Source organism: Botrytis deweyae, assembly GCF_014898535.1.
Source record: "Botrytis deweyae strain B1 chromosome Unknown BDEW_005, whole genome shotgun sequence".
In the NCBI taxonomy this organism is placed as follows: Eukaryota; Fungi; Ascomycota; class Leotiomycetes; order Helotiales; family Sclerotiniaceae; genus Botrytis; species Botrytis deweyae.
Window position 1 is genome coordinate 903,760 of NW_024066212.1, and position 27,378 is coordinate 931,137.

General features: G+C 42.6%; 9 protein-coding genes across 9 annotated transcripts; 2 read left to right on the top strand and 7 right to left on the bottom strand.

The window, feature by feature from the left end:
- Positions 1-1,048: 1,048 nt before the first annotated feature.
- EAE98_002916 (uncharacterized protein) lies at positions 1,049-2,137 on the bottom strand (the record flags this gene model as incomplete). The annotated part of the gene is made up of 3 exons (XM_038950536.1): positions 1,049-1,699; positions 1,812-1,997; positions 2,072-2,137. The coding sequence occupies 3 exons, from the start codon at positions 2,135-2,137 to the stop codon at positions 1,049-1,051; spliced, it is 903 nt and encodes a 300-aa protein (XP_038813065.1).
- Positions 2,138-2,495: 358 nt separating this feature from the next.
- On the top strand, positions 2,496-3,100 carry EAE98_002917 (uncharacterized protein; the record flags this gene model as incomplete). The annotated part of the gene is made up of 2 exons (XM_038950537.1): positions 2,496-2,565; positions 2,625-3,100. The coding sequence occupies 2 exons, from the start codon at positions 2,496-2,498 to the stop codon at positions 3,098-3,100; spliced, it is 546 nt and encodes a 181-aa protein (XP_038813066.1).
- Positions 3,101-3,952: 852 nt separating this feature from the next.
- On the bottom strand, positions 3,953-4,741 carry EAE98_002918 (uncharacterized protein; the record flags this gene model as incomplete). The annotated part of the gene is made up of 3 exons (XM_038950538.1): positions 3,953-4,092; positions 4,158-4,646; positions 4,711-4,741. The coding sequence occupies 3 exons, from the start codon at positions 4,739-4,741 to the stop codon at positions 3,953-3,955; spliced, it is 660 nt and encodes a 219-aa protein (XP_038813067.1).
- A 1,010-nt stretch (positions 4,742-5,751) lies between these two features.
- EAE98_002919 (uncharacterized protein) lies at positions 5,752-9,436 on the bottom strand (the record flags this gene model as incomplete). The annotated part of the gene is made up of 13 exons (XM_038950539.1): positions 5,752-6,080; positions 6,138-6,229; positions 6,282-6,384; positions 6,457-6,663; positions 6,724-6,733; positions 6,779-6,837; positions 6,894-6,966; positions 7,026-7,395; positions 7,448-7,590; positions 7,642-7,862; positions 7,912-8,446; positions 8,499-8,551; positions 8,614-9,436. 13 exons carry the CDS (start codon positions 9,434-9,436, stop codon positions 5,752-5,754), a joined length of 3,018 nt encoding a protein of 1,005 aa, XP_038813068.1.
- A 2,456-nt stretch (positions 9,437-11,892) lies between these two features.
- On the bottom strand, positions 11,893-12,426 carry EAE98_002920 (uncharacterized protein; the record flags this gene model as incomplete). Its single annotated transcript, XM_038950540.1, has 3 exons — positions 11,893-12,155; positions 12,205-12,224; positions 12,284-12,426. The coding sequence occupies 3 exons, from the start codon at positions 12,424-12,426 to the stop codon at positions 11,893-11,895; spliced, it is 426 nt and encodes a 141-aa protein (XP_038813069.1).
- A 1,262-nt stretch (positions 12,427-13,688) lies between these two features.
- EAE98_002921 (uncharacterized protein) lies at positions 13,689-14,436 on the top strand (the record flags this gene model as incomplete). The annotated part of the gene is made up of 2 exons (XM_038950541.1): positions 13,689-13,974; positions 14,045-14,436. The coding sequence occupies 2 exons, from the start codon at positions 13,689-13,691 to the stop codon at positions 14,434-14,436; spliced, it is 678 nt and encodes a 225-aa protein (XP_038813070.1).
- Positions 14,437-15,089: 653 nt separating this feature from the next.
- EAE98_002922 (uncharacterized protein) lies at positions 15,090-15,534 on the bottom strand (the record flags this gene model as incomplete). The annotated part of the gene is made up of 2 exons (XM_038950542.1): positions 15,090-15,459; positions 15,515-15,534. 2 exons carry the CDS (start codon positions 15,532-15,534, stop codon positions 15,090-15,092), a joined length of 390 nt encoding a protein of 129 aa, XP_038813071.1.
- A 4,272-nt stretch (positions 15,535-19,806) lies between these two features.
- EAE98_002923 (uncharacterized protein) lies at positions 19,807-20,876 on the bottom strand (the record flags this gene model as incomplete). The annotated part of the gene is made up of 2 exons (XM_038950543.1): positions 19,807-20,543; positions 20,609-20,876. 2 exons carry the CDS (start codon positions 20,874-20,876, stop codon positions 19,807-19,809), a joined length of 1,005 nt encoding a protein of 334 aa, XP_038813072.1.
- Positions 20,877-22,179: 1,303 nt separating this feature from the next.
- On the bottom strand, positions 22,180-24,962 carry EAE98_002924 (uncharacterized protein; the record flags this gene model as incomplete). The annotated part of the gene is made up of 2 exons (XM_038950544.1): positions 22,180-23,369; positions 23,420-24,962. The coding sequence occupies 2 exons, from the start codon at positions 24,960-24,962 to the stop codon at positions 22,180-22,182; spliced, it is 2,733 nt and encodes a 910-aa protein (XP_038813073.1).
- Positions 24,963-27,378: the final 2,416 nt, after the last annotated feature.

Consider the following 27,378-nt stretch of genomic DNA (forward strand, 5'->3'; position numbering starts at 1 on the left):
ATCTTCCGAGGCTTCTCTGGACAAATAGTTTCGATCTAAGTATCTAACGATGGATTTCATACTATTCGATATCGAGATCTTCGTTCTTGCTGCGTGATTGGTGAGAAACGCTTGGGTTTATCAGATAGTAGGGAGTTCTGGAGGGTTTGCATTTCTCACCAGGATTACCTACAATATCTGAAAACCTTTTCCAGCAAGTCACATTAGTGAATCGAAGGAAAACAGGTGGCTGTGTGCCTACTTGGCCCAAGAATCAAGCTTTGGGGGAGTCAGGATACATTTCTCGTTAATTCGAAGTAGTCAAGATCGTTAGAACCGTAAGGATGGGCTCCAAGTTCGGCGATTTCTTTATGGAAATATGCTTTCTGATCTTTTTTTAGAAGAGAAATGGGTTTTTGGTAGCGAAGATTCCACTGATGCTTTAAGACTCATTCCCATAAGTAGCCCGAAACACATTAAGATTAATATCAAGTGGAGAGGCATTCGTGTGAGCAAGGGCTCTCTAATAAAATTCAGAATTTCTGCAGCTTTTTTAAATGGGCTGCGGTATTGGATTTGAAATTTGGAGGAAGGTTTGATTGCAACGCCGCCAAAAATTTCGAGAATTACCATTGTAGTGATGCTCTGTCTCTGTTGCAAATGAGATTATAAGATTACATTCTAAACATATCCATACATGCTCCGGACAAAAATATGCAGAGCCAGACATTATTGACTGATTTAAATCTATTACAATCGCTAAATTGAACCCCCCCCCCACTCACCCGAAAAGATAAAACCTAAAATCGCAGAACAATCAAATGGTATCATCGCGGAACCTAGAACCTAGATTCAACTCCTAGTGTAGCTGCACTTCATCCAGCTGGAAAAAATTCCACAGTAATCCTTGACTGCTTTCAATTCGGTTAGCAGGCGTGCCATTTAGACCCCCTAAAAAATACATTCGAAAATGTCAAGCCTGACTTTCGCGGTGCCTTGAAGAATCATAGTCTGATATTTGGCACACTGTGGTGACCGATACTCTTTAGAAGTAGTGCCAAACACACCACTAGTCTTCAGCCTCCAGCCCATCACCTCCCATAACGATTTTCAAACCAGCCCTCGCCCCTTCAACTGTATGCTCTAGGGCCGCCACTTTAGCCAAAACACTCATTAACCTTGGGTCTGCACTCTCGACCCTGACCTTTTCCTTAACCCTAACCTCTTCACCTTTGAACATGAAGACCTCATCCATCTCATCATGCTCCAATCTTCTTTGGGCTCCTATCGCAAAAGCTATCCTGCTCCCAAGATTGACTTGTTGTGCTACAGGTTCAAGAACTCGAATGGTGAGCAGTAATGAGCCATCGGAGATTGTAAGATCGAGAGAGAGATTGGATGGTAAGGATGGGGCGAAAGTATCGGGATCAACAGGGTTATGCGCCCAGTTCAAAGATGCGGGGGTTTGTGTGGGAGATTCGAGCAGAGAGGGACCTTTGAGGACGAGCTTGGCCTCGGTGAGGATACTATGGAGAAGATGCAATTGGGAGGATATAAAAGGCGCAGAATGACGATCACCGGTCCAGCGAGTTATGTCAACACAATCAAGACTTTGATTTAGGAGGGTGCGGAGTTGAGTGAGCGGTTCAAGGAGAAGGGGTAAAGTTGGTGACAGTGAAAACGAGGACGGTGGGAGAGATTTGAGGCGCAGGTGGAGGGTCTGAGAGGAACTATTAGCGATTGCTGAAAGAGTCTGGATTTATAGTTTGAGGTTCGGGGCGGGAAAGGGAAGTTAAAGATGTGAAGACGCAGGGAAAAGGGGGAAGACAAACTCCTTTGACAACCTGAGTTCCAACACGTGTAATATGGCCCTTCAAATACTCGGAACGAGGTGATGACATAACAAGTGTAGACCCCGGCTCAACAGGCGCGAGAAGCGCATAACAATCTTCTAAGCCCGTTTTAAGTGAAGCCAATGTTTCCTGTAGTGATTCTAGAAGCCATGATAGCTCGCGTTCCTGGACTGACAGTTAGTTTCCGCTTGCTGCGTAGATGAGATTGTAAGGGTAAAGTAAAGCAAGTAGATATATACCGTAGAATCGTCCTCTTCTTTCCTCAACTCATGGACAGGTAAAGAAGGCCAGACGGAAGTAGACATATCGATATATCTATCGTTGATAAGAAATTAAGTGTTCTGCGGGATGATATAGATTGCTGCACTTTGGTGGAGCTGTATATCTATACCTAGCCTATGACGTTAGTGTAGAATGGGTTCTGCCGGGCGGTGAGTGTCTCAATTCAGAACTTTGCTGTATCAATTTAATGTATCGAAATCGCAATTCCAGGCCCTCTATGCTGCTTCCTTACTTTACATCTAATTTTTGATACCTTATTCATCAACTTATACGTCGTAAACATTCCTCATACTTCTTTACATTCTTGCGCGCAAACTGTGAATAAACAATCGCAACCAAAACTAAACCCAAAACCAGAGCCGCATCGTGGCTGGCACAGAAATGGCTCGCACACTACCTTCACTTTCCTCTAAGGACGACAAGAAACCTAAACTGCCAAGAATAGGAAAGAGTAAGATCCATCTTCTCTTGATTTCCCCGATTCTGATTGATGCTAATTTGTGTGCGCAGACCAAAGAATCCAAAAGCGACCCCTACTGCACCCCGCAATCGCGTCACCCCGCTCTTCTTCTGAGAAGGTCGTCTACGTCTCTGACAAATCGCAATTCATCGCCATCGTGAAACGAGTGCGTAAATACCTAGACGGCGCAGAGTTCCGTGCCGGGCCCACAGTTCTACCCAGTACAGACAGGGAGTTGATGAGAGAAATCGAAGAAGGCATTAAAATTAGCAGGATGGAAAGAAAATCAGGGAGTGGTAATGGCGAAGAAGTCGTAATGAAAGGAACGGGGAAAGCAATTGAGAAAACCTTGATGTTGGCGCATTGGTGGCAGCAACAAGAAGGTGTGAGAGTGGTAGTCAGGACAAAGAGTGTAGCGACTGTTGATGATATCGTGGGAATTGACAACAAGGATGACGATATGGAGGAAAGTGAGAGTAGGGTCAGGAGGGTTAGTGTGCTGGAAGTTGCCGTTTCCTACATTTGAATGGTGGATTTGATTTGACTGAATGCACATACCGGGTCCAAGAGGATGAACTATGCAGCCGAACCGAATGCTGTTGGATTATTTTGGGTTTGGAGTTTAAGTGTGGAGTTATGGCATATTACAAACAGGCGCAACGGTACGGAAGACTCGAATGGACTGGCGCTAGATACCAAAAGAAAATGTACATGATTAAAGCTTGGGATGCATTGTACGAATGAACAAAACTGTAGACTCAAGGGGCCCTGTTCCTACACTTTGATAGATTTGAGTTAAAGCTGTGTTTTGTAAAAAGGGTTGGATCATCCTAACCCGAATTTTTTCCAGTTTTTGTTTGGCTTACACTCCTTGCTTGCCGACCCGGGGCTTGCTAATAGCATGTCTTCTTCTCGATGGATTGTAGCAATCAAGCGTGATTTTACCTCATTACTCATTTTGAGGAGAAGAACAGAAATCATGCCGCTCAAGATGCACGAATAGAATGAAGCCAGCACTAGCGTGCATCGTTTGAACGACAATTTCTATTTAAATTTCTGCAAGGTTACTTTCACTTAATTATGGGAAGGTCAGATAGAAGAATAGATATTTTTTTAATCATGCTAGTGTGAGGGGATCACGTACAAACGGGAGCAGAAATTTCGCTTTATTCACCATACTTGATGCTATTTAATATTTCGATATTCCAAGACGCTATTTCCCCATTTTTCTTGCACCCAAGCAACGACTACGATACCCCTTTTTCGTGCTTGTCAACAAGCATCTTAAGGACAACGTTTAGTCTACAAGCGTGTCCAGCCTCTTGATTGCTCTATAGTTTAGAGCCCGAAGACACCATGACTATGATCAAAGCCAGTATTATAAGCTGACTGCATCCTCCAACGCTTCTCGAATATTAGGATATTCTCCATTGCAAACAGCACGATATGCGGCGTGGATGTTCGCAACACTCTGTTTATCCTCCTCCCAAAGTTCAGAGATCGCTTGAAACCACTCCACTGTCAAGAACACATTAGCTATCGCTGAAAAGTTTAGATTGGGGAGTCATGAGGAGCTTATGTACCCATATCTGCAGTGTTGATCTTGGTTCTTGGCCCCTCTTCCACTGGGGTATCTGAAGAACTACTATTTCTTTCCCTCAATTCTGCGTCCTCCTCGTCTGCTAATTTTCTAGCATGCAAGGCAATTTCGAATTTTATGGCTCGCTCATCCCGTTCGCTTATTAGCGATTCGACTAGCTCTATCAGAGCATGCGTCTCATGCATAAGCTTTGGATGTTCGCGCAGGTTTATCGTTTGCCAAACGTATTCATTGAGTCGTTGGTTGACTTTCTTCACCTGTTCCTGCCACTCGCGATGCTCCACATACAGCTCAGCGAAGTCATACGAGTGACCTCCGATGGCTGCATCTCGATTCAATTGATATCTCTCCAGACCTGGGCGATCTGTCCGAAGACTGTCTGATTCGTCGAGAGTTATGTGTCTCTCATCTCTCGCGTTTATTGAGAAGTTCGTAGTCCCGGGTGTGAGTGTTTCGATCAGTAGTTGGTTTCCTGTACTTCCATATTTAGTTCGACTCCATCTTTTCACTGAAGTTTGTGATTGCAGAGCACTAACCGAGGTCTTGAATCGGAGCTGCTTGTTTCATTCTACTATTGAGTTAGTCCAAAGACATGATAAAAACAACCAGTCGTCTGCTGTATGATGTTCGGAGACTCACTTGGAATATTATTTTGGATTTTTTGTGGGGAACTCTGAATTGAATATATGTCTTAGGGACCGTTCTTCACGAGATGAAAATTTACTGCGAATTAACTTCTACTTGCTCTTGTAGTGTTAGAACATCGTTATTCTATGAGATATATACATGATTTCGGTACAGCTCAGAACGATAGAGATTCTTCTAAGCGTATTTTCGCAGCTGTATCGTATCAAGGCCGTATCACTGCGAGAGTAATCGACCTTAAACACCATAGAGTTACCGAGAATACTCTCTGATTTTCCAAGGTACGGCACAAATTAGTTCCAAACCTGAAATGCTATTACTAGATTTGAGTATAATCGTTTACAGGCTAGATATGGGCCACTTCAAAGCCGGTCTATTCGAAATTTTTTGATCTCTCCGGCGAATGTTTGTCGAACTTGATTTTATTCGGGCAATTCTCGTCTTCAGACACATTACTCTTGGATTCCGCCCCTGAAATTACGCGAATGGTCGTGCATGATCTCGTTTTCAACGAAAGGTTTTGAATGCAACAGTTTCAAGATTCTACCAAGTCCCGGTGAGATTTCAAACATCAGAAACGCAGTGGAAATCTACTCAATCCAATCATAGAAATGAAGCTTTTGCCAAGACACACGGATTTTTGCTTAAGCTCACACAATGTATGTCGAACCTCGTGGTTTTGTGACGTTTAGTTCTAATACTAAGATCATGTTTAACTAGAAGAATAAATGTATAATGATTAGGGAGTAAAGAAAACAAAAGTCGATGGTACAACTCAAGTTAGACAATCAGGAAGGTTATGTGAATTGAAACCAAACAATAATGGCAGATTTATATGGCTCAGATTTCGCCCATTTGAGTCCAACAACATAGCTGCATGGATTACTAGAATTCAATCACTACATGTCATGAAAATAGTAGATGATGCCTCCTCAAACTCCTACTCCACTATCTCGAACGCGAAGAATCTCATCATACTTCAATCTCAAGTTGTTGAACTTTTTTGCAAATCTTCCTTTCAACTCTATGCCCTTGGTCGTAGCAGCAGATTTTTGGGATTGCGGTCTCTTAGCACTTGTCATATCAATGTCTTTATGTATCAGATTAAAGGTTTCATGCAATTCCTGTCTGAGCTTGTTGAATTCATAATCGATCAAGGTGACCGCTTCTTGACGCATTTTGGCAGATATGTTAGGGAAAATGGTGCCGCCATTGACTTGATTCGTAATAATTGATATTTGTCGTGCTTTCATGCCTTTGCCTAATCTTGAGTTACTACGGGAGGAGTTAGTCATTTGAGTAGGCGAGGGAGACTTACCTCCTTCACTGCTGGCTTTACGATAAGCTGAAATCATTTCCGCGACAACAAAGGACGAAGCATTTGGTTCTTCAACGTGCTGTCGAATTGTTCTGTATAAAAAGTTACGAAAACTGATAAAGAAGTATGGGAACAATGCAATACCTCAATCCTCTCTCAAATTCCTGTTGTATGAGACCGAAATTATACTCTAAGTCTTGCATGCGAAAGTTAATGCCATACTGCATTGGGCTCGATCTGCCTTGCCCTATTTCAACGTTGTCAGCTTCATGTGACGTTCATGACAGTTCAGTTTATGAATTTAATGAGCTATTCTAACCTTCGATGTGAGTCTCCAAGTTTTGAAGTTGATTTTTGACCTCTTGTAGGAGGCTCTCCATATTTATTGGGATCTTTTCTTCAAGAAGATTCCATCTCATTTTTAACTCCGTTCTCATCTTTTCGATAATTTCCGCGTTCCAATTTCTATAACCCCGTGCAACAGTGATGTGCTCTCCGTTATTTCTACACCACGCGTTGTATGATTCTATTGAAATCAAAACACATTAGTCGTCTTTTGGGATTTTCACAATCTAAGAGATCATACGGTGATGCCACTATTCTTCGTTAGATTGTTTTCAAAAGAGCATTCAATCGCTTACTTCAGCCCATTCTTCAGCCCTCTTTTTTGCAGTAACTTCCCACTGTATACTTTCCCTATCTTTTTTAAATTCTTTTTAGTACAGTAATCAAACCAACAGGCAAACAGTAACTCACTAAAGAAACGAATCATATCATTTTGTAAAGCATTCCGAAATTCTAGATTATATTTCGTAATTGACGCAGTCGCCTACTGATAATTAGAGAAATGGCACATACAAGATTTCTTGTGCTATTTTTATCACTTACTTCTTCTCCGGAACGCTCATAGCAGTCCAATACCAACGTCCCTGTACTATCATCCTGTCCTTGAGAGACTGCTTGAATGGAATCCAACCATAGCGTAATAGAATTCAATAGACTTGGTAGCCTTGACCGCATGAAATGCAGTGCCTGTAGAAGTTGGGCACTAGCAGTTATCTTCCGACAGAAGCGACGAAGCTCCGGAATACCGCTCTTTTGGATCATTTCATTGTCATCTTTCTCTACATAGTCCTCATATGTCGTATTTGAGATACAAAAAACATCTAGATGCCCGTTGATAGTCTTTTGTCGATACGCGGCTTGAAGTCCCTTGGTAACGTGCCGGTTCCGAGCTTCGATAAAAAGCCACAACTTTCTATTGATTGTTAGAAATAAGTGCCATCTTCCAATGGGAGAGCAAGTCTTACTTTCGTTCGAGGTGCTCTTTCAGGCTTTTGTCACCCTTGCGCTTCGCGTTCTCGATATCTTTGTCAATCGAATTCATGTCAATCAAAGATATCTCTTTTCCATTACCAACGAAAGTCCTCTTTGCCGTTTTTGGGTTGATATCCTATGGAAAATAAGTTGCAATAAGAATTTCCAGCTCCACATAAGAACATACCTCTGATCTTGTGCATATAACAGCTAATTTGAAATTGATATTGGTGCCTCCCGACTCCTCCCATGCAAGCGGGACATGGCGTTTAAGTTCACTATATAATGCTGACTTTAGGGTTGTATCGGTAATTGCTCTGGAAATTTTGGTTGCGATGAAGACATGGTCACAACTCTGCAAGTACTTCTGTGTTGCTCGAACACGCGCTAAATTGGTATCTTGTAAACCTATAGGGATTCGTCAGCCAGTCGCAGCAATTCATAACACTAGTTATACCTGGCAGATCGGCGAGGACAACGCCTGTTTTCAGCACTTCAGCGTCAAGGTAGACGCGAATTATCTTAGTGAATGGCCAAAGCTTATCCTCCATGAAGACACTGGTTAGTTCTTGACATTCATCAGAAGTATGCGCAATAGCTGTCCATAAACCTGACTCATCATCTGCAGGAAAGTCTATTTTATGCATCCACTCTAATAGTTGGCTCTTGATCTTTTCAAATGCACCTTTCGACTTGTCGCTCACGAAATTGACATCGAATCCTTCTTGTTTGCTAAACACTGCCTCAAGAGCCGACCATGCCACTGCGGATTCTCTTTCGATACGTTGCTGTTCATCAGAATCAAGCGCATTACCTTCGTTATCTGAATCTGGGAAAAACAGCTGTCGATAACTCCACAACAACTCTTCTACCATCTCTTGACGCTCTGGTTTGGAAAGATACTCTACCTCGATCGAAAACGGCTCGAGCGCACTATTTTTCCTTTGCCTGTACTCTGTGACCACGGATGTACAAGCAGAACCTTCATCACTCTGGGGCATTGATTAATATTTACTCAACATAAGTGGTCTGAAGTGAACTCACAGTCCTAGCTAGCTCTGTCATATGTAGAAGCGAGTTAATTAAACTACTCTTTCCTGTAACGAAGTCAGCGCTTGATCCATCATAATATAGAATCAGAAGAAATATCTAGGCTTACCCTCTCCCGATGCACCTAGTATAGCAATGGTTCTAGTACTCGATATATCGCCTTTGCTCAGTCCTTTTGAATCATTCAATAGCCTTCGAAAATTCACATCTTCTTCAAAGACTTTCTCCAATTTTTCCAGTTCATTAGCCACTTGAACTGCAATATTATAGCTTCTTCCAAGAATGGACTGAAATTCCTCGGTGAAATAAGGTTCGACTGGTGCCTCTTCATCTTCAACGGCGTATTTCGCGTCTTCGTTTGACGATTCGCTATCAGCAAATGAATCTGCGGATGATCTTCGGGAGTGGCTGGTTTGCGAGATAGAACTACCCCGCACTTCAATGCCATCAGAGGAAAATTTATAGTGAGAATCTTTCACAACTTCGGGGAGATTTTCTGAGCCATCGCTGGTTGTCATTTTTTCTTCTGTTTCTAGTGTATGAAGAGGCTGAGGCAATTCATGATCTGGTGTCACGACTGTCTTTAAATCTCCGTTTCGAGTTGGTGTATCTTGACTTTCTTCTCTCTCCAAAGGTTTAGGAGTTGACTTTATAGCGCTTTCTGCAAGAACTTTTGATACAACTGAAGTTGTGACAGATACGGAGTCAATCTGTGACTTCGGGCTGTTGCTGCTTTCAATCCGATGGTTTGCAGCTGTGGGCTCGTCTCTTGAGCTCTCTGGTGTTGCAGCACCTTGGTCCGCCTCACCACTAGAAGAAGATCTGGGGTCCGAACTTTGCCTGGTTTTTGACGCCTGTCTACTTCGTGATCTGCTGGGAAGCGGTAAAATCTTACGTGGAGAGAGAGTGCTCGGTAAATTGGAAGATGACATTGTTGCTTCTAACAATCACGATAATAATGCAAGGAAAAAGAAGAAGGACATCAGATGGAAGCAGCAGCCTCACATGGTTAAAGAAAAGGTTTAAGATGCGTACCATGTGCCTCGTTCTGCACCAGTTTCAACAATGCAGCTTTGGAATATTCTAGCCAATGAAAACCAACGAAAACTGGCTTACCCCTCCCATTGACGAGGCAGACCGCCGTTGGATGATACAATACCAGGGTCTATAATTAGAACAAACTGTTGGTACTTGAAGCTACGCGAATTGTTGAAAAATCATTTGCCATGGTGTTCTGATACTTTGAGATGAAGCCATATGAGCCTTCACCACGCCAGAAGTCCCCAGAACCACTGAGGCCTTTTCAATTTATCTTTAATCTATCACCAGAATAAGCAGCAAGGAAATACAGGCGATTCGTTCGAATATTTTGCTTTAACTCGGAAGTTCTCTCTGGGGCTCAATCGTTAGCGGTCTTAGGCACAAGGCGAACACAACTACCCTCCTTTGCAGACAGCCTTGTAAACAATAGTTTGCCTGATGTCTTCTTCCAATTTGGTGTTGATCACTGTTGTTCGTGATGCATAACACATTCAAATTAAAACCAATTTTTAGAGCATTGATCACGTGTTTCAAATCTACTAAATATAAACGCAGGTCTAAAAAGCCGAGTAATCTTACATTTCAACAGAGGATATATATTACACCGAAAGCAACAACTTCCCAACCATGTTCTGTTCCCAGTTTGATATGCAGAGAGAATTTGACCAATATAGAGAAAAAATAGAAAAATACACAGTAAGCATCGTCCAAGGCCTCACATTCTTTTCGCAGATAACTACGGGCGCAATTCTGCGGCTTCTACATCTCCCTTAAAATGTTCTTCGGTCCTGAAGTTTGCTTCTACTCCCCCAAACTGCGTCCCTGTTGAAACCTTTGAAGCTGCAATTGACATCTGATCCATTTTATAGTATTGCTTCGCACTTCGAGCCCCTTTCGCGGAAGATCCTGTGTTCTTGGAACGGGACTTGGGTGAGAAAAGACTTCGAGTCATTGAAATTAGTTTCCCAAATCATTTTGTGATCCCAGAGCTGACTGTTGGGAGGCAGGCAGCAACAAGTGCCAATCCAGTTTCAATCATACCCCAGTAAGGTCCAGTACCAACAGTCACTATTTTCAGTCAATTTGCTTCTTATGCCATTAAGGTAGTTATGCCGAAAGCGGATTTGTTCGAGTGAACAAACGTTCGACGGTAAAGAGCCACAATGCTTAAATCGATAAGACCTTGCGCACTTTGTGTTGACAGATGGAAGATGAATTGGATCTGCCAGCGCATATTCCGTCAGCACGAACACACTGCTCTGAATTACAACGAGTGCTAACGTTATGAACTCACCTTCTGAGTGATCGTAATTTGTGGCAGTTTCTGGGAGAAAATGGCCTCTGGAGTTAGGCCTGGAGGAGTAGGAGTCGGATAAGCTAGAGCATACTTCTTTACCCAAAATTGTATGGTCAGAGGTTCATTCTTTGTGAGTGCAGGTGTAGGAAGAGCGTACCGATGATAAGGAAGATGCACATTCCAATCACAATAACCTTCACATCAATGCCTTGTTCAGTATTTTGTCCCTGCATTTTAAAACAGTCGCCTTGAAAGAACTTACAAGAGATTCAGCTCGTGTGCCGAGTATGAAGTCTTGCTGCGACTGCGAGAATGGCCAATGAGGGGAGTACAGATCCCACAGTAATAATTTCTCCTGCATTAGTATGCAAATGAAAAATTCCTGTTTGTGTTGGAGCCGCCATACTGCACGAATAATTGGAGAATCAAGGTAATGGAGAAACCTACTTGGAAGAAAATGGTGATGAAGACCTCCGCATGACCCCCCTCCCTCCCTTTGAATGACATCTAGACAGGCTCCTCTCGCCTGAGAAATAAATCCTAAAATTACAAGGAAAACGAATTCTCCGAAAGCGGCGATGCACTGAATCACTTGGACGATTTGACAGGAGCCATTTAAGATTCTGTGTTTACACCTTACAATAATTGATCTTGTGTCAGATTACACTATGGCACTCCTTCTCTCATTCGCCTCAGTGATGTTTACTACTAAGAGTTTCAATTGTCTGGTCCGCGTAGGGAGAATCTACAGGGCAATAAGAGAAGCGCTCATTGATGTCTCCAATAGATGGGATTTTATTCCAACATGATGTAAAGGTCTTGGAGCATTCGTCCAAAAGATCCCAGTCACGACAACATACGGATCTGCCGGTGATACGATGTCCATAGCCAGACCATCGGGTATATCGTCCGCATTAAATTTAATGTCTTGTTTGAGAGCGTTAAGACAGTGGATGACATGCGCAAAGATTCCACTTCGTTCTTCCCCACGGTGGAACTCCAGCAAAGAAATCCTAAGTTTCAACTATTTCTGTTTAGTATCGATATTCCTCATAAAATTGCAATGAGTCCACTTATCAGGCAATGCAGATTACGGTATGCACTTATAAGATCGACACCTTTTGAATTATCCCATGGAAATCTTTGAGCTTTACGAAGACCCTTCTCTTCAACATAAGAATCAGGAAGGGCAATTACACCAAGACGTATTTTGCCAATTTTTTCCCATTCTTTGTCGGTAGCGTCAGGGTCGCTTCGGTTATCGAAAGGACTGCAGACTGGCCAAGGAACAGTTATATCACGCTTGAGACCAGCTGGCACCAGATTAGTCTTCGTCACAAAGAATACAGTGGCTCGACTCACTAAATTCAGTCCGTTCGAGCCTTTCTAGTTTATTCATTAGTCTGAAAGATTGAATGTCTAGAATTGCACAATTCAAAACCCAAAAAGCGTCCATCCAGCTAATAATATTGTGCTCCTTGATTTCCGTGTTGTCTTGGGCGATGAATGATCAAAGTTCTGAGATTCATGTTCGCTTCCTGTATCGTCTTCAAGAAGTGCGTATTTTTGCTCCAGATTCGACATTTTGTTGGTGGAAGAAAACTAGCAGCACAATTAGAAATTACTAGGAGTGTCTAGGTAGTAATTAGTACTGGTAAAGAACATAGTCAGCTTGCCGTTGGGTATCTCAGGCCGGAGAAAATATCTTCAACTGTGAACGAACCACCTGTTAGCCAGACAGCTATTTTCTTGAACAAAAACGAAGATTGGATTGTTAGCCTCGACTTGCATATTAGACTTCAGTGCCGGTAACGAGGTTGCATTCGGAGTATTTCCTCGCTGAATTCAATGTGGGAGTATCGAGACCCTTGGGGCTGAAAACCATTCAGAATTGTTCCACCCCTCACTGCTGGGAATTTTATCATGAGAACATGTGACGCAAAAACAGAGGACATTTAGATAACAAACACATCTTCATCAAAAAGCTCTTCAATTAAGTTGCTTTGATAGTGGCGTTGGACAGAGTAGTATGTCACTTTATCACCTACCATTTCTGTGCAGCTCCGATTATACAGTGCAGCAGACGACTGTGTTGGGGGCTCTATTGCGCCGCATGACGGCAAGGCAAGTTATGGAACCATGAGATTTGATTTTGAAATGGATGCAATGATTTCGAGTACGTTGGTAAGTGTTAGTTTATATATACACTTTCCTGTTTGGAGGGGCAATCAAGGATTAAGATCAACTCTAAGCCAAGTCTGCATATACCAACACGTGAATGTTACTCTGTGGTATTTCCATACCCACCAAACACTTCTAGCTAACAGCTCGGAAAAGTTTGAGGTTGCACCGTCCCGGATACCGGTAGTAGAACCTTTGATTCAAGACGGTATCTTCACCGCGGACGGACAATCATGAGCTTATCACAGAAGCATCGCGAAGCAAATTTTCTCTGGGGTCAGATTCTCCGTCATCCCATCACTTGATAAACACGTGAGTCGTTTGCTGGAATTGATACCCCGAGATGGTTCAACCATTAATCAACAACCACTTTTGAAAAGAATGGTAAGCATTGATGCTTGGATTCAAAGGATCATTTGCTGAAATAATGATTTGTGATGTAGTTTTTACCAGAATAACTGAATTCCTCTTCGAGGTATCGCAAGACTCCCTGCTTGCTGGAACAAAGGATGATTCTACGGAAGATTTTATCTCGATATTCGATAAATCTTTGATAGGTCTACATACTCGCATGTTTCTTGGCAATTTGGTTTTCATTCGTGGGCGCGACACAATTGAGAAAAGACATATCTTTTGTCTATGCTTTCATTGACAGATGCGTTGAAATGGCCATCGACAGGCAGCGGTCATTGGAGAAAACCTTTGAAAGAATCTCGCCAGCCAGGTATGTGTATCTGGATGAGCTCGTCAAGAAAACAAAGGATAGAACGGAACTTCGAAATCAAGTGTTAACCCTATTCATTCCAGCTCGTGATTCTACTTCTAGTGTAACTGGATTAACATGCTTTCATTTGGCCCGTCACCCGGATGTCTGGATAAAGTTGCGCGAGGAAGTTATGAGCATAGGTGACGCACCCATGACGTTCGACCTGCTGAAGTCGATGAAGTATCGTAAGTTCGTAGTCAATGAAAGTTAGTATAGCATACCATTTATACTCGTAACACTACACTAATGGTGTAGGTCTTCGTCTTCTTGCTTCAGCAGGTCTAAGTATACAAACATGTGTTGAAGATTGTGTACTTCCAAGAGGAGGTAGACCAGATGGTAAAAGCCCCATCCTTGTTCGTCCAGGTACGGAAATTAGAATAGTGTTTCATGCACTACATAAAGATCGAGATATCTGGGGAGAAAATGCGATGGAGTTTCGTCCTGAGAGATGGGAAAACTTTCGAACAACATGGGAATATATACCTTTTCTTGGGGGTAGTAGGATTTGTCCAGCGCAACAGATGGCCTTGGCCGAAGTTTATTATTTTGTGGTTCGATTCATGCAAGAATTCAAATTCATGGAGAACAGGGATCCGGAGACGAAGTTTGCTCCAGGCATGAAGTTATCTAGGTATGGAGAGTAAAAATGGTGTGAAAGTAGCATTTGGGGTAGCATAATGTGATTGTTTTAGAGATTATTCGAATTTTGGCCTAAAATTGTTGTAGGACGATCCATACTCAGGAATGCCGCACTTGTGACTCAAAAAAAAAGGAGGCTCACGGCTCCTTTAATGCTGTAATACATTTGTGCCTTGGATTTATGTCTAAAATTTCTTACGGGGGAGAGCAAGTTCGATAGTTTATTGATGTGACATATCTGGATAATATAGTATATGTAAGTAGACACAAAGGGGCAAGTACACAAAGGGGCAAGTTCTTTCTGGCATCTTGAAGAAAACTCAGCGCTACTTTTAAGTTTCAAGAGCAGATCGCCATTCAGTTTCGGATGACATAAATTGGAAGAACCAAAAGAAGTCTGACATGCAGTCTAAGATTTTGGATTATGATTACTAGAAATGCTAGTAACAGCCTCTTTGATTCGTTGGAAATAAGATTGTCTCGCAAATGAAATACTATCCCTTCCTGCAGCCTTGCGAAGAGTAGTACCTGCGCAAGATTGTACAGGTAGTTATTTCCGCAAATCCACACTGCTATAACTTCTAGCTGACCCCACTTTGGTTCTCTTTGCACGATATCTCCCTTGACAACATGCCCATTATAGCACGTCTTCCAGAAATTAGGAGCTACTTGCAGGAGGCTTGATGCCAAGTGCACGATACATATTCTCTTGCTTCTTGAGAGTGCTCGTAGACTTTAGAGACGTATCAGCATGTAAATTATCATCTGCCGGTTGTCTTGACTCGTTTTCATCGCTTCCAACGCCTTTGACGGCATGCTCAATAGCATCTACCCTCGTCAAGATCCCTTCGATATTCTTAATTTTCTGCTCCATCTTGTCAAGACGAGAATTGAGGTCATTGATGTTGGCTTCTTGATTTTTGATGATAACAGTGAGATCTTCCGTCGGTGTGGTGTTCTTTGAGGTAGCACGCTTGGAGACAATGGGACGATTCGAAGTGGAGAATCTGGTTGTGCCAGGATTTCTACTGTGATAGGTGAGTTAGCACAAGGATCATTCAGTGATAAAGATGAGAAACTAACCCGACTCCTCTCTTAGACATGATGACTTTTTGTGGTAGGTTGATGTGGTTATACAGATTTATGATCGCTCGTCAGTTGAGGACTTCTTTTAGGATTCTTTTCATATGGAAAGAGAGGATGGTCTGAGCGAAGGCAAGCTGTTTATTTTATGTCAGATCTCGAAGCAAGGAGCGTTGGTAAGGAAAAATTCGAATCAATATTCTTGGAAAATTTTGATTGAATCCACCGTACCGCCAAAGGCTGAATTGATTCACTATTTCCGTTTCTGCACTTATGAAAAATGATTTCTCGTACAGGAGACAGAGAACATTTTTGACCATTTTCATATGTTTATCATACACAAGAAGTGTTCTCGAGCACTTTATCCTTCAATCAGTAATACGATAGTTGACATGGCTTCTTGTATGTAGGGCAACATGCCAAATAGAGATATTCACTGTGTTGACGTCTGTCGACGTCAGATTATTCGAACCTTCACTTGTTGAAGAGCCGCCCTCTACTTGATCTTCTCTTGTAGAATCAGAGTCTTTCCGATAGTTTTTTGGTTAGCGTCCTACGTGACAAATCTCCCTCGTCTAGATTGTGAATCGATCCTTCATTATTGTTTAAGACCTCTATACAGTGTTTCAATATTCCAGACAGTGTTTCAATATTCCAGGCTCATTGGACCTTCTAATCTGTATTCACTGACTTACGAGATGAAAAACTTGCCAGATTTGTCAGAATAGATCTCTCCAGGCAACTGGCATTTGATCTAACCCGTCTGTTCCTTGATCAGAACAAGACATGCGCTCGAAATCATTATCATCATCCATTCAGAACTCTTCGAGGCTCCAACCCAACAGAAAGAACCTGTCAAAATTGTGGGTCTCATCAATTAAGCGAGTCAATACGGGAATAACGACTGAAAAAGAGATAAATAGCCAAAAAGAATGGTGATGGAGAGCGTTCAATGAACGCATAGAAGAATGAGAAAGGAGGAGAGGATCCATGGATGGCGGTGTCGAGAGTCACTGCTCTATTTCGTATAAACAGTCGATTGTGGAGACATGATAGTGAAGAATTATTTTGTGAATACATTGTACAAGTAAACAAATGTAAAAGGAATGGGTGGTACTTAGTATGGTGAGGAAGAGGATGTCTTTCAAGAAAACCGAAGGCCTGGGGTATGGTTAACCCGTGAGCGGCCGACGGAAGGACAGCAAAGCAATTTCCTTAAGGTGTCTTTTTGATCCGTTGATGTGCGAACAACTTGCCAATTCGGCCAGGTGTTCGATTTCGTTTTGGTGTAGGAACTGGCAACTAATTTCAATACATAGGTATAATTAAGCGACTAACCTGCTCGTCCTACGCACAAGCCATATCTTTATGACGGATTCAATCATCGTTAATAAATGCTATTGATAAAAGTACTCAACTTCAGAGAATTTCAGTCTTTCGCCCTCCGCCTTTTCAACAAACACGTTACGTTATACTTTCCAAGGAGAGTCACACTGATATGAGACCTGAATCAATAGACTCTCATCTCTTGTCCCTCTCCCTGAGTGTCCCTTGAGTTTACCTGCAGAGTCTTGTTTTGCTTTGACCAATTTCAACACTGATTCCCGTTAATTCGAGCATTATCTTCAAGGGGTTCTGAAATTAGAGTACGCCAATTAGCATTGATTATGGACATTCTTGTTTTATAGAAATCCGCGTTCTAGAGCTGCGTTGGTAGTCGCATATTTTGGATGGCTGTTTGTGTTATTCTTTTCAACAGTGGCAGCAAGACTTCACTTTCAGAGCCATGAACATAGCAATTTATCTTTCATACTTGGACCCATGGAATGTATGACTTTCTTTGTCAAGTAATTTGATAAGAGAAACTATTCAAACAAGTCCAACATTATTTTACACTTTAATGAGCAATTTCCCTACGTAGGCCAAGAAGGCATTAGCAGATATTTCTCAGAAGTTCGAAAAAGAGAGGGGTAATATTGCGAGGACTAATTTGAGCGGCAGTGAGCATTGGTCGGAAGTCAATAGGCATATAGATATTGGTATGGGGAATTTATGGACAGATTATCGCTGCGGTGGGACAAAAGCTGACTTGATTTGAACTAAGTGACACCCAAGACTGAGCGAGACTCTTCCGTATGACTTCGGAGCGTTTTACGAATTGCATGATTGTATTTTCATATCAAGGAGCCAATGTTTGCAAACCTATCAGATGGTATTAAAAGATCTAACTGCCTTTCCCTTTCAAATAGTTCCCTCACGAGAACATCCAGCATTCGAAAGCATAACGCTCTATAACGATACGTCGGGCTTCGTAAAAGAAGTCTACTCAATTAGTATTGACAAACCAACTTTTAAAGGACTGTGGTTCAGCTTCCCTGGAGAACTATATGTGAAGCAACTAAAGTCAACCCTCATAAACAGCCGATTATTTTCTAATCGAGGAAAGCAAATATCCCCAAAAAGCGAATTGTCTTTATAAGATTTTGATAATAGATTCATGATTTTTTTAAAAAAAAAATCCGAATTTCACAAATAATACTATGAATTTTGAAATAATTCAGAAAAATCTAATATTATTAAAAAGCCATAATCTTATTGAATATAATTATACAAAAAGTTCAAGAATTATTCAAAAAATTAAAGATTGTATACTAAAAATGAACTACCTACCTAGATTTCTAATAAAATTGAATGATTTTAATATATTTTGTACCCAAAATCTTATAGGGATAATTTGCTTTTTGGAGACACTCCTTTCTCCTGATTAGGAGCTAGTTGACCGTTTAAAGAGCTGACTATTAATGTTAGTCTCGACGTTGGCTGATTCTTCAAACCAATCAGTTAAGATGGAGAAGACTCTCTCTTAAAAGTATCATTCTTCTTCGCAATTATCTTTAATTAGTAATATGTGATGTCTAGCTTACTACGCATGGTGTAAATAGTTGAATAGGTTGTGATCTTCATTGAACTACATGAACAACGCGGAAAGAGTCTTCTTCCTGATGGGGCCAATCTATGATTTTTGGATTCCATCTAAAGTGCAATAAATCATTTCAAATTATAAAGAGTTTGGAGTTGAGAGGGCTCTCATCGTGGATATATGCAACATGTTGGAGCAAATAAGCTTCTTGGATGCTTACAAAATGAAAGCTGCGTTGACTCACATTACTAGATGATCGATGCATCAAGTAGTCAGGTGCTAGTGTTTATATACTGGAAAAGTCCTTTCCTTTCGTGCGCCATTACGGGTCTGTCACCGTGGCCTAACGGTTATTCTGACGTCGACAACTCCTCCGGTACCTCGTTGACGAGGTCACCGTCGAAGGTCTCTTCTCTCCCCCTGAATTATAACTTACTCCTCTTCTTCACCACTCTTTCGCCAATTTTTTTTTATACATTTTTCTATGCCCAAATGGGACGTTACATGTGGTAAGGTTGAGTAGGCATTTTCTGTTTTGTCCCCTGGGTTAGGTAATCGACAGGTGTAATAGTTAGGAGCTAGTCGGCCGCTTATGAAAGCCGAATATTAGTGAATTGGATGGTCGTGAATTCTTACCAATACTTCGCCTAGAAACGTTTCAATTTGAGAGAAACGTTTCAAAGAAGGTTGATGACAATTTTGATATATCATTGAAGGTAAAGTAACAGCAACACAGTAGTAGATCTGGTTAGCCTCTACCAAAAAAGTTTAGAAGACGTGCAAGTTCTCTAAAACTTGCGTTAGGTGCCGTTGGAGAAATAATTATTAGTCAGAAACTCGCTTTGTCGGCTAATACTCGGATTGGAGTTTTAATAGTGGGTCTTTGTGAAATAGCGACATTAGACGATTCGTTAAATTCGATTTCGTTCAAAAAATTCTTCAACATCTCGATACAGCAAAATCCAAAGGAGAAGAGATCTGGGAGCATTATCTGAAGTCGATGGCTCTGAGTAGAATAGCACAATCTAAGACTTATCTGCATCGAATGCGTCACTGGGGTTGTTTCACCAACACTTTTCTCTTCATACATGCATTGAATCGTCCTTCGAAAGATGGATGTTCATCATTTTGACAGAGATTTATGCTAGAAGATGAAAAATGTCACTTGGGAGACATGTATTTAATATGTTATAATTGGTAAATAAGCATTGAGATTGATGTATTGATCAATAACCTGTTATGCAGCTTGACATGACAGAAATTGCATCCATCATATGAAATAACCGATCCCCTTATAGAAACCACTGATTTGACCCCCTTTTTCCGCCAGCCGAGCACACCTACTATTCCCAAATTAAGAACCAAATGTATCCTAGAGCCCACTCTTCACTTCATGCGCAAACTGATCATCAATAATCTTGAGTTGGCGCTTCTTCTGCTCAATCGCATGGCCAAGCTCAACTCTCTGTGCTCTAATCGCACGCACCTGAATTTCATCTTTCAGATCAAGCCCTTCTTTCTTAAACATTGACTTCAATCTTTCCGATGCAACCTCTACATCTGCATTCAAAGCAATCTCCCGAGCGAGTCGACTACGGAACTTCTCTAGCATCGACAAGCTCTTTTGTCCTCCTACCATTCTCGTAAGTCGAATCGCATCTTGGAGCATAAGCTCGACGATGATGATAGGCATATCGATGCAACGGCCGCGGCGAAAGACGCAGTGTCTAATCTGTCGCACCTTCTTGAGAAGCGTCAAGAAGGTTTCTGCAGTTTCTCCGTCAACGAGTTGTAGAGTGTTATCTTGTATCTCAGCTGAAGATTTGAACATCTCGTGGTACAGCTCTAAAGAACCATTTTTGCGATCAACCCATCCCTCCTTAGCAACCAACTTACGATGATGTTTTCGCAACCAAGAAATGCATGAGGTTATAAGAATATCTTTAGTCTCCTTAAGTATGAATTGCTCCAATTCAAGATTTTTCATTGGGGTCTTATCATTGACAGGAATGTTGTAGTCGCGGAGGTTGCAATTCTTAATCTGAGGAGGAGGGTATGGTGCATCGGAATCCCATTCGGAAGTGGAAGTCCAGTCGGAATTGGATTCATCTTTGGTTGATTAGCAAGTTCTCTTCAGTGTGGCACAAAAGTCATGTTCAAATTAGATTGCATACTTGCTGCATCTTGCTCTGCGCCTTCGCGACCTGGAGCTTCCCAGAATCCAAAAGCACGCTGGACTCCATACATTCTTCGATCACGGTTGTAAAATCCTTGACGATGCTTTCGTTCTCTCTTTTTCTTGGCTGGTTGACCTTCGGTCGTGTTTTTGTCCTTTGATTCTTCGCCCATCATTACTGACGGTCCAGATGATGGTTGGTCGAGGTTGGCGTCTTTGACTTGACTGCCATCAGCCTGTGGCTCCTTGTTTGAAGACGAGCTCATACCGTTGAAAGAAATCTTGACTATTGTGTGGATTGTACTGTGAAGTGTTTGTGGTGGGATTATCGAGGATTGGCAGGAGCTTATGACATGTACGCTACGGCAGCTGAAGCTCGGCCTTTTGTTTGAGTCTTTGGCTTTCTCGAATTTCGGTCAGTGAATACGAGAAGACTGTATGGGTTCCAAAGGATCTTTCTAACAGAACCTTGGAACAGAGGTACTACCCCGCTCTAGTGAATACCTTCCAATTAATACCTGGATTTTCCACTTCGTTCCCCAGGCAAAAGCTTCAAAGTTGATCTGTCATCCTTTGCTAAAGTTCAGCAAGCATTATGAGATCATGGCACCCTGGTATGTACAACTATACATGTCTGTAGTGGCATAACAAGTGTAAATCCAGCTTTCCTCAATCATAATTTCTCCACCACTTCACTCGGCAAACACGACTCGTTCATACCATATAGAAAGCTATTACTTTCCTCACAAGAACGCATCAAACATAGAAGTAGAAAGCTAAAGTAAACGGGAATTAATTTCTTTTCGTTGATATCTATACTTCATCACCTTCTCGCTTCTCTCTTTCCTCCGCCAATTTCCACTTCGCTAGCACTACTACATCCTCAAATAGACCCAAGGAAGCCCCCATGCATTCCTTTCTTTTTCCTTCTCTCCTCTTTCAGTCATAGAATTCGGCGTCACTCCCACGTTGCATGTAGTCTTTCAGTCACCTCGTCTTCACCCTGTATGCCATTGTGCTGCCCATTCGGCTCCACAACTTCACAACTTCACCACTTCTTCTGCATGACGCCCTCGCTCCTTTCCACGTTCACGCCCAGACACAAAATCTCAAATCATCAGCACCCAAATACCGCCTGAAAGAAGAGAAAATCGCGGGAAACCTTTCCGGAATATCGGAGTCGCTCAGAGAACACAACCACAAACCCTTCCCCAATCAAGCCCACCTGGGCATCTCTCGAATTAGACCCTCTTTGCATCGGAATAGAAGTCTGAAAATGAAAGTAAAATGTAAGAGACATTATATTCATACAAGCCATAAAGAAACCGTAGTTAACGAGAAAGTTTTCGAAAAAAGATATTCGATTCTATGTACAAATTTCTCGTTACCCACCCACACTATCTCCGCATTTTGGGTATCCATAAAAGCAGAGCAGTTACTAATCGCTACAGTTGATATACAAAACTTCGTTACTTTCTTTCTAACCCCATACCCTGTCACCCCCGCACTCCCCCCAGGTCACTACTGCCTTTGTACTTTGAATCTGATCAGTCAACCAGCTAAGCACAATTATTTTGAGACCGTGTTCTTTTGGCCCACTGTTCCATTACCCAAATCTACTTTGAATTCCACCAAATTAACAGTATTACCGCCTCCCATCGAAACATTCATTGCAGATAAGTTCTCGGAGCTTTGTTGATTAAAAAACTTTTGCAATTCTCCTTGCGCGGATACTGCATTATCCAAGTTTTCTTGCTGCAAAACAAAAAGGACTGTGACTCTTGCAAAATCCAGCACCTCCTCGGTAACAGTGAAGACGGCTGTTGGGTCAATAGTGGAGGTTGTCAAAGTTACAGATGCAGTTTCTGTTGTGGTTGGAGAGGAAGTTGTTGAAGGTGAGGCAACAGATGTCGATGCTGCTGAGACAGTTTGAGTGGCCTGAGACTGAGAGGAAGTAGGTGTTGCCTGAGTAGTGGAAGAGTCTACTGAGATGATATTTGTTGAGATGAAAGTTGAGTCTGGACTTGCAATTGCTCGAATCTCAACATCTATGGGGTCCGGCTGCACGTCCTTTTTCACCTTCTTGCCCGTGGTAGAGGTCACTTTAGCACTTGCATCTCCCATTCTTTCATCACTTCCATCAAAAGTGACTAGGGAATTTTCCGACGCACAACTCAAATTTCCTTTGTTGAATCTTGCTAGAATTGTGTTCTCGAACAAGGGGATCGAAAAGTTCGTTTGAGCGGCCGAAATGAGTCGGGGTATAGAGTCGCCAATGGTAGTGTTTGCGGTAGTGCTTGATGACGTTGTTGTGCAGCCCGAAGATCCCGAGACTGCGCATGTGCTACCTGTAAATCCATTTATACATAAACAAGTACAAATACCATTGTCGACGAAAGAGGTTCCACCATTCTTACAGGAAGTCGAAGTGTTTGCAGTGCAGCTTTGTACAGTAGTTGCGGTTGCAGTGGTACTTGTGGAGGGTTTGTCAATTACGAGAAATTTAAGAGGTACGACGACGGCGGCCGCAATTATTATGAGTAGAATTATTAAAACGACAATGAACCCCCAGCAAGGTAGACCACAACACTTTCTTTGTTTCTTTCCAGGTGCGGCAGATTTCGGATCGTTTGGATCGTATTCTGGCCACATCGATAAAGGTCGTGGAGCATCGCGGGCAGGCGTCTCACGACCGGGAGGTGGAAAAGCTGATAACATTCCGGAGAGGGTGGAACCTCGTCTATCATAGTTAGGAGAAACTAAGATATGTTAGAGCTTGTATTATAATAGGGACATGACCAGCACTTACGTTCAATTTCTTTCTCGCTGGGAAAGTCTCTGTCACTTGGAAAATCATCAAGACCCATTCGGCTTCCTGGTCTTTTGCCGCGATCCATCATTGACGCTAATCTTGTTGCTCTCCTAATTAGATCTGGTAAACTTGTCAAACTACCTCTTGCCTCTGCCTCCCTTACCGCATCAATATTGAGACGCGGTGGTCGACGGATTGCTGATAGCCTGCTAAAAGGTCCTCCCTCGTTTGCAAAGGGCGACTTAGTCCTAATCGAGTCACTAGGTAATGCACTTGCTGCTTGATATGCCCCGAGCATAGCGCTTGCACCCGGGCTCTTTGTTCCATCTCGTGAAGGCAGGTCAGTCGTTACGGCCATAGCGACGGTTGGAACCGATTCGTCAGAGCTTGATGGGGTAGGGTCAATAAGGCCAGTGCCACCAGCCAAAGGTGAATTTGGATTTCCTAGAATTGGCCATTGTGTTGATCTTTGAGCTTCTGCGGGACTGAGAGTTGATTTTTGTAATGGTGTTGGGCCCAGTCTTTTGTCAGATGGCGGCATAGGCATTGCAGCAAGTCGTGCTGGGTCGATCTGACCTGAGGACCGGGTCACGATCATAGACGGTCTCGCTCGCTTGCCAATACTAGCACTTCTAATCAATCCTCGATCGTCGTTGTCATCTGATCCTCGGGATTCCCGACCTTCTGATACTGCATCGAACCTTCTATCGTCTTCATAATCATCATCCTCATCGGATCGATAATAACCAGGCGATTCTGGTCCCCAACTCGAGGGTATAGCTGCACTTGATGCATATGAACTATGTGAACCAGGGAGTGTTCGTGGACTGAGGCCCATGCCTTCGGATACCTCTGGGATTGGGGAGACGAAAGAAGCTTGGGAATAATATGACGAGGCGCCTCTTCGGGAAGTTGGTGGCGGTCCTAGATTAGCACTTCTCCTTGCCGATGGTGGGATAGCTGGTACAGGAACGGGAAAGTCGGGTATTGTACCAACTGATGAAACAGTCGAAGGACGTGATGATGACAGAGGCGATTGTAATGATTGGTAATTTTGATCAAATTCATCATCTCGATTTCGTGGCGAGCCACGTGTTTGAGGTGGCGGGTATAAACTTTTGGGTTGTGGAGGTGGTTGTGGTTGGTATTGAAAGGTTGGGGTAATGTCTTGTATTCTGGACGAATCAAGGATTGAAGGTACATGACTAGGTCTTGGTGGTCTTTGAGGAGGCGGGCCGCGATTAGGAGGGGGTTGATACTGCTGAGAATCTGGACCAGGATTTGTTCCCATTAATGGCCATTGTGGTACTTGAGTAGGTCGAGAAATCGCCAGACCGACTGCACTTTGACCACCATTCTTGAACGTTCCCGGTGGATTTTGAAATTTTGCTCTTGGTGGACTTGGAATATTGCTCGGCGATGAAGGATCATAAGGTCTTGGTGCAGGTATCGATTCGGTAGGCCTACCTGCTGCCGCTCTTTCTCTTGCCCTCTTCACCGATCCACCCCTCGTCGGCGCATCCCATTGTTGTTGACTCATCTGATAGAGATATTAAACCGTTCGTACTACCAATAGTGAAATGATATTGAGGTATCCGCAAATTCGGATCAATATCCAATCACTCGAATTCTTCCGTGTATTTATTTCGTTCGTATCTGCATGAAGCCGTTCCGTTGAGATTATTATTTTCGCTCTTGAATAGGTTTCTTTTTCCACCACCTTGCAAATGACCAATAGCTTTTCCTAGGATATGCCGCGCCACAATGAAAGTTTCAGCCGGCGATTGAGTCTGCGTACCGATTTTCCAAGGTTCTTTTCTTTCCTTTTTGAAAGATGTTGAGGACGGACCTTGAAGTTAGAAGAATGCAAAATTGCTAAAGAGCGTAATTTCGATTCACTGGGAACCGTTAATGAAAGTAAAGAAGGATTGAATATCTATTGGACCGATGTATACTTTCGCATATCAAAGCTCGAAGGTGATTGTATCTAGTGAATGAAAAAGCCAATCAAGGCAATCTGTAAAGTTGAATGTGCACTGTGGCAATCTTAGAGAGTGTAAACTACTCAAGCACAATCAATTAGTAACTATCGCCAGCGACAAATGACCTGCGCGCAATGAAAGCAAGAAAGCACAATAGAACCAGGGGCAAAAGATTGACTGGAGACGAAGAGGGGCCATAGGGCAAGATACAAGATGGTCTCGGTGTCAAATCTCAAGGGCTTTTGGCTAAAAAGAAACTTCAAATAGATAGTGTGCCTTGGTGATCAATTGAGAAAAGTCATAACAGTATGAGATGTGAGAATGATCCCATGCAACGAGGTCGTCACAGCTAAACCAAAAGCCCGAAAATTCCTCACTATGGCACACTACGGGTAATCATCGAGTATGTTGAAATCGTTCACATACATTTGGTGTTTCGCAAGCCTGCGTGGATCCTTGAATTGGTATGAAGCCTTCCCTGAACTATTCTTTCCTCTCTCCCAATATCCCCGATAGCCTCCTGAAGTCGAAGAGAAAATGTATAAATCCCTTCGTCGACCTCAAACGTTCTGATCTTCAAACCTGCTTATTGTGGGAGAAGCCAGTCTCTCTAGGTACAAGTTGAAAGAATGGGTGCCAGTATTTATTTTGACGAGGGAATTGGACTGTATGTGGAAGGAAGCTTTCGAAGCTTGTGGGTAGGTAGGTATTCTTTGGTCGTTTCAGAATCGAGATCCTATCGCCAGCCTATTGTATCCAAAAATGAGAAATGAGCTTCGAGCCCGTCGGTCGATCCAGCAATGCTAAAGCGCAAGGCGTGGGTTATGAAGTTAAAGAAAGTTATCGACAATGAAATGAAGCCACAGGAAGTCGAATGGAGTCGAGTTCGAGTTCGAAATCGAAAAAGGCGTTGAGAAAGGAAGTTGTGATTTGGGAAACGCTTCGACAAATAGGAAGGAAGGATCTACGATATTCTTCTCGAATCACGCCAATTTGTTCGCACCGGTCAGCAAAGAGAATGGTCTGATGGATATCTACTCCCCTGATGAGAACCTGGCAATTAACAAATTTGGGGGGCTCTTCCTAAGGGTACCTCGCACATGCTGTCTTTTCTTCGTATAAATGAGGGGAATGGGGGCACGCAGTACATAGACGAAGTACTTGGTGTGGACAGCAGTGCAGAGAAAACAGTGCCGTGCAGGGTAGACATTCAAAGTACTCTATTCGACCCTTCAATGTGATGTGATAATTTGACTGGCTGGCGGGCATGAATCTTGCAGAACGGCCTTCAATCTGGACAAAGTTTCTATACCTTGTTCCCCGAATTATCCACAACCCATACCATTTGATCCATGGATAAGGGAAGGAAGGCTATGTCTCTCGCCATACAAAATCTGTCCCCTGCTTATGCAAGGTGATGGAAAAGACATTGGAGAGGAAACAACAATAAAAGTCCGTAGAGTTGAAAGAGGAAAGGTTCCAGTTGCAAGGGACCGTGGTTACTGATCGGACCTGAATTCTTGGAAAGCCTTTTTGTTTACAGGTCGTCAAAGAGGTCTCGAGAGTTTTTCTGCGGGTCACCACAGTTGCAGGGACTCGAAGAAATGTCGTAGATTTAGTTTTTGTATCTCGATTTCATTGGAAGGTGGGAAGCTAAGTCGACGCCATACCTAGATAATAGATAAGTACATTTTGAGGTCTTATTAGTTGATTTAGATGGTTTAGTCAGTCGAGTTGATCAGTTGTTCTAGAAGCGTGTGAAATGTCAAAGCAGCAGGATTTCTTTTGATACATCACCGTGCTTGCGTCGGACCAACAACCAATTGAATACCTGGCAGACCGTAATGTTCATGGCCGCTTTTATCATTCGTCTTACACGGTCTCCTCGAGACAGTTACACTTTCCTTATCATGATGCATTATCTTAGTTACCAACCCAACCTATTTCGATCCCAAACACCAAAGCACTCCAGCT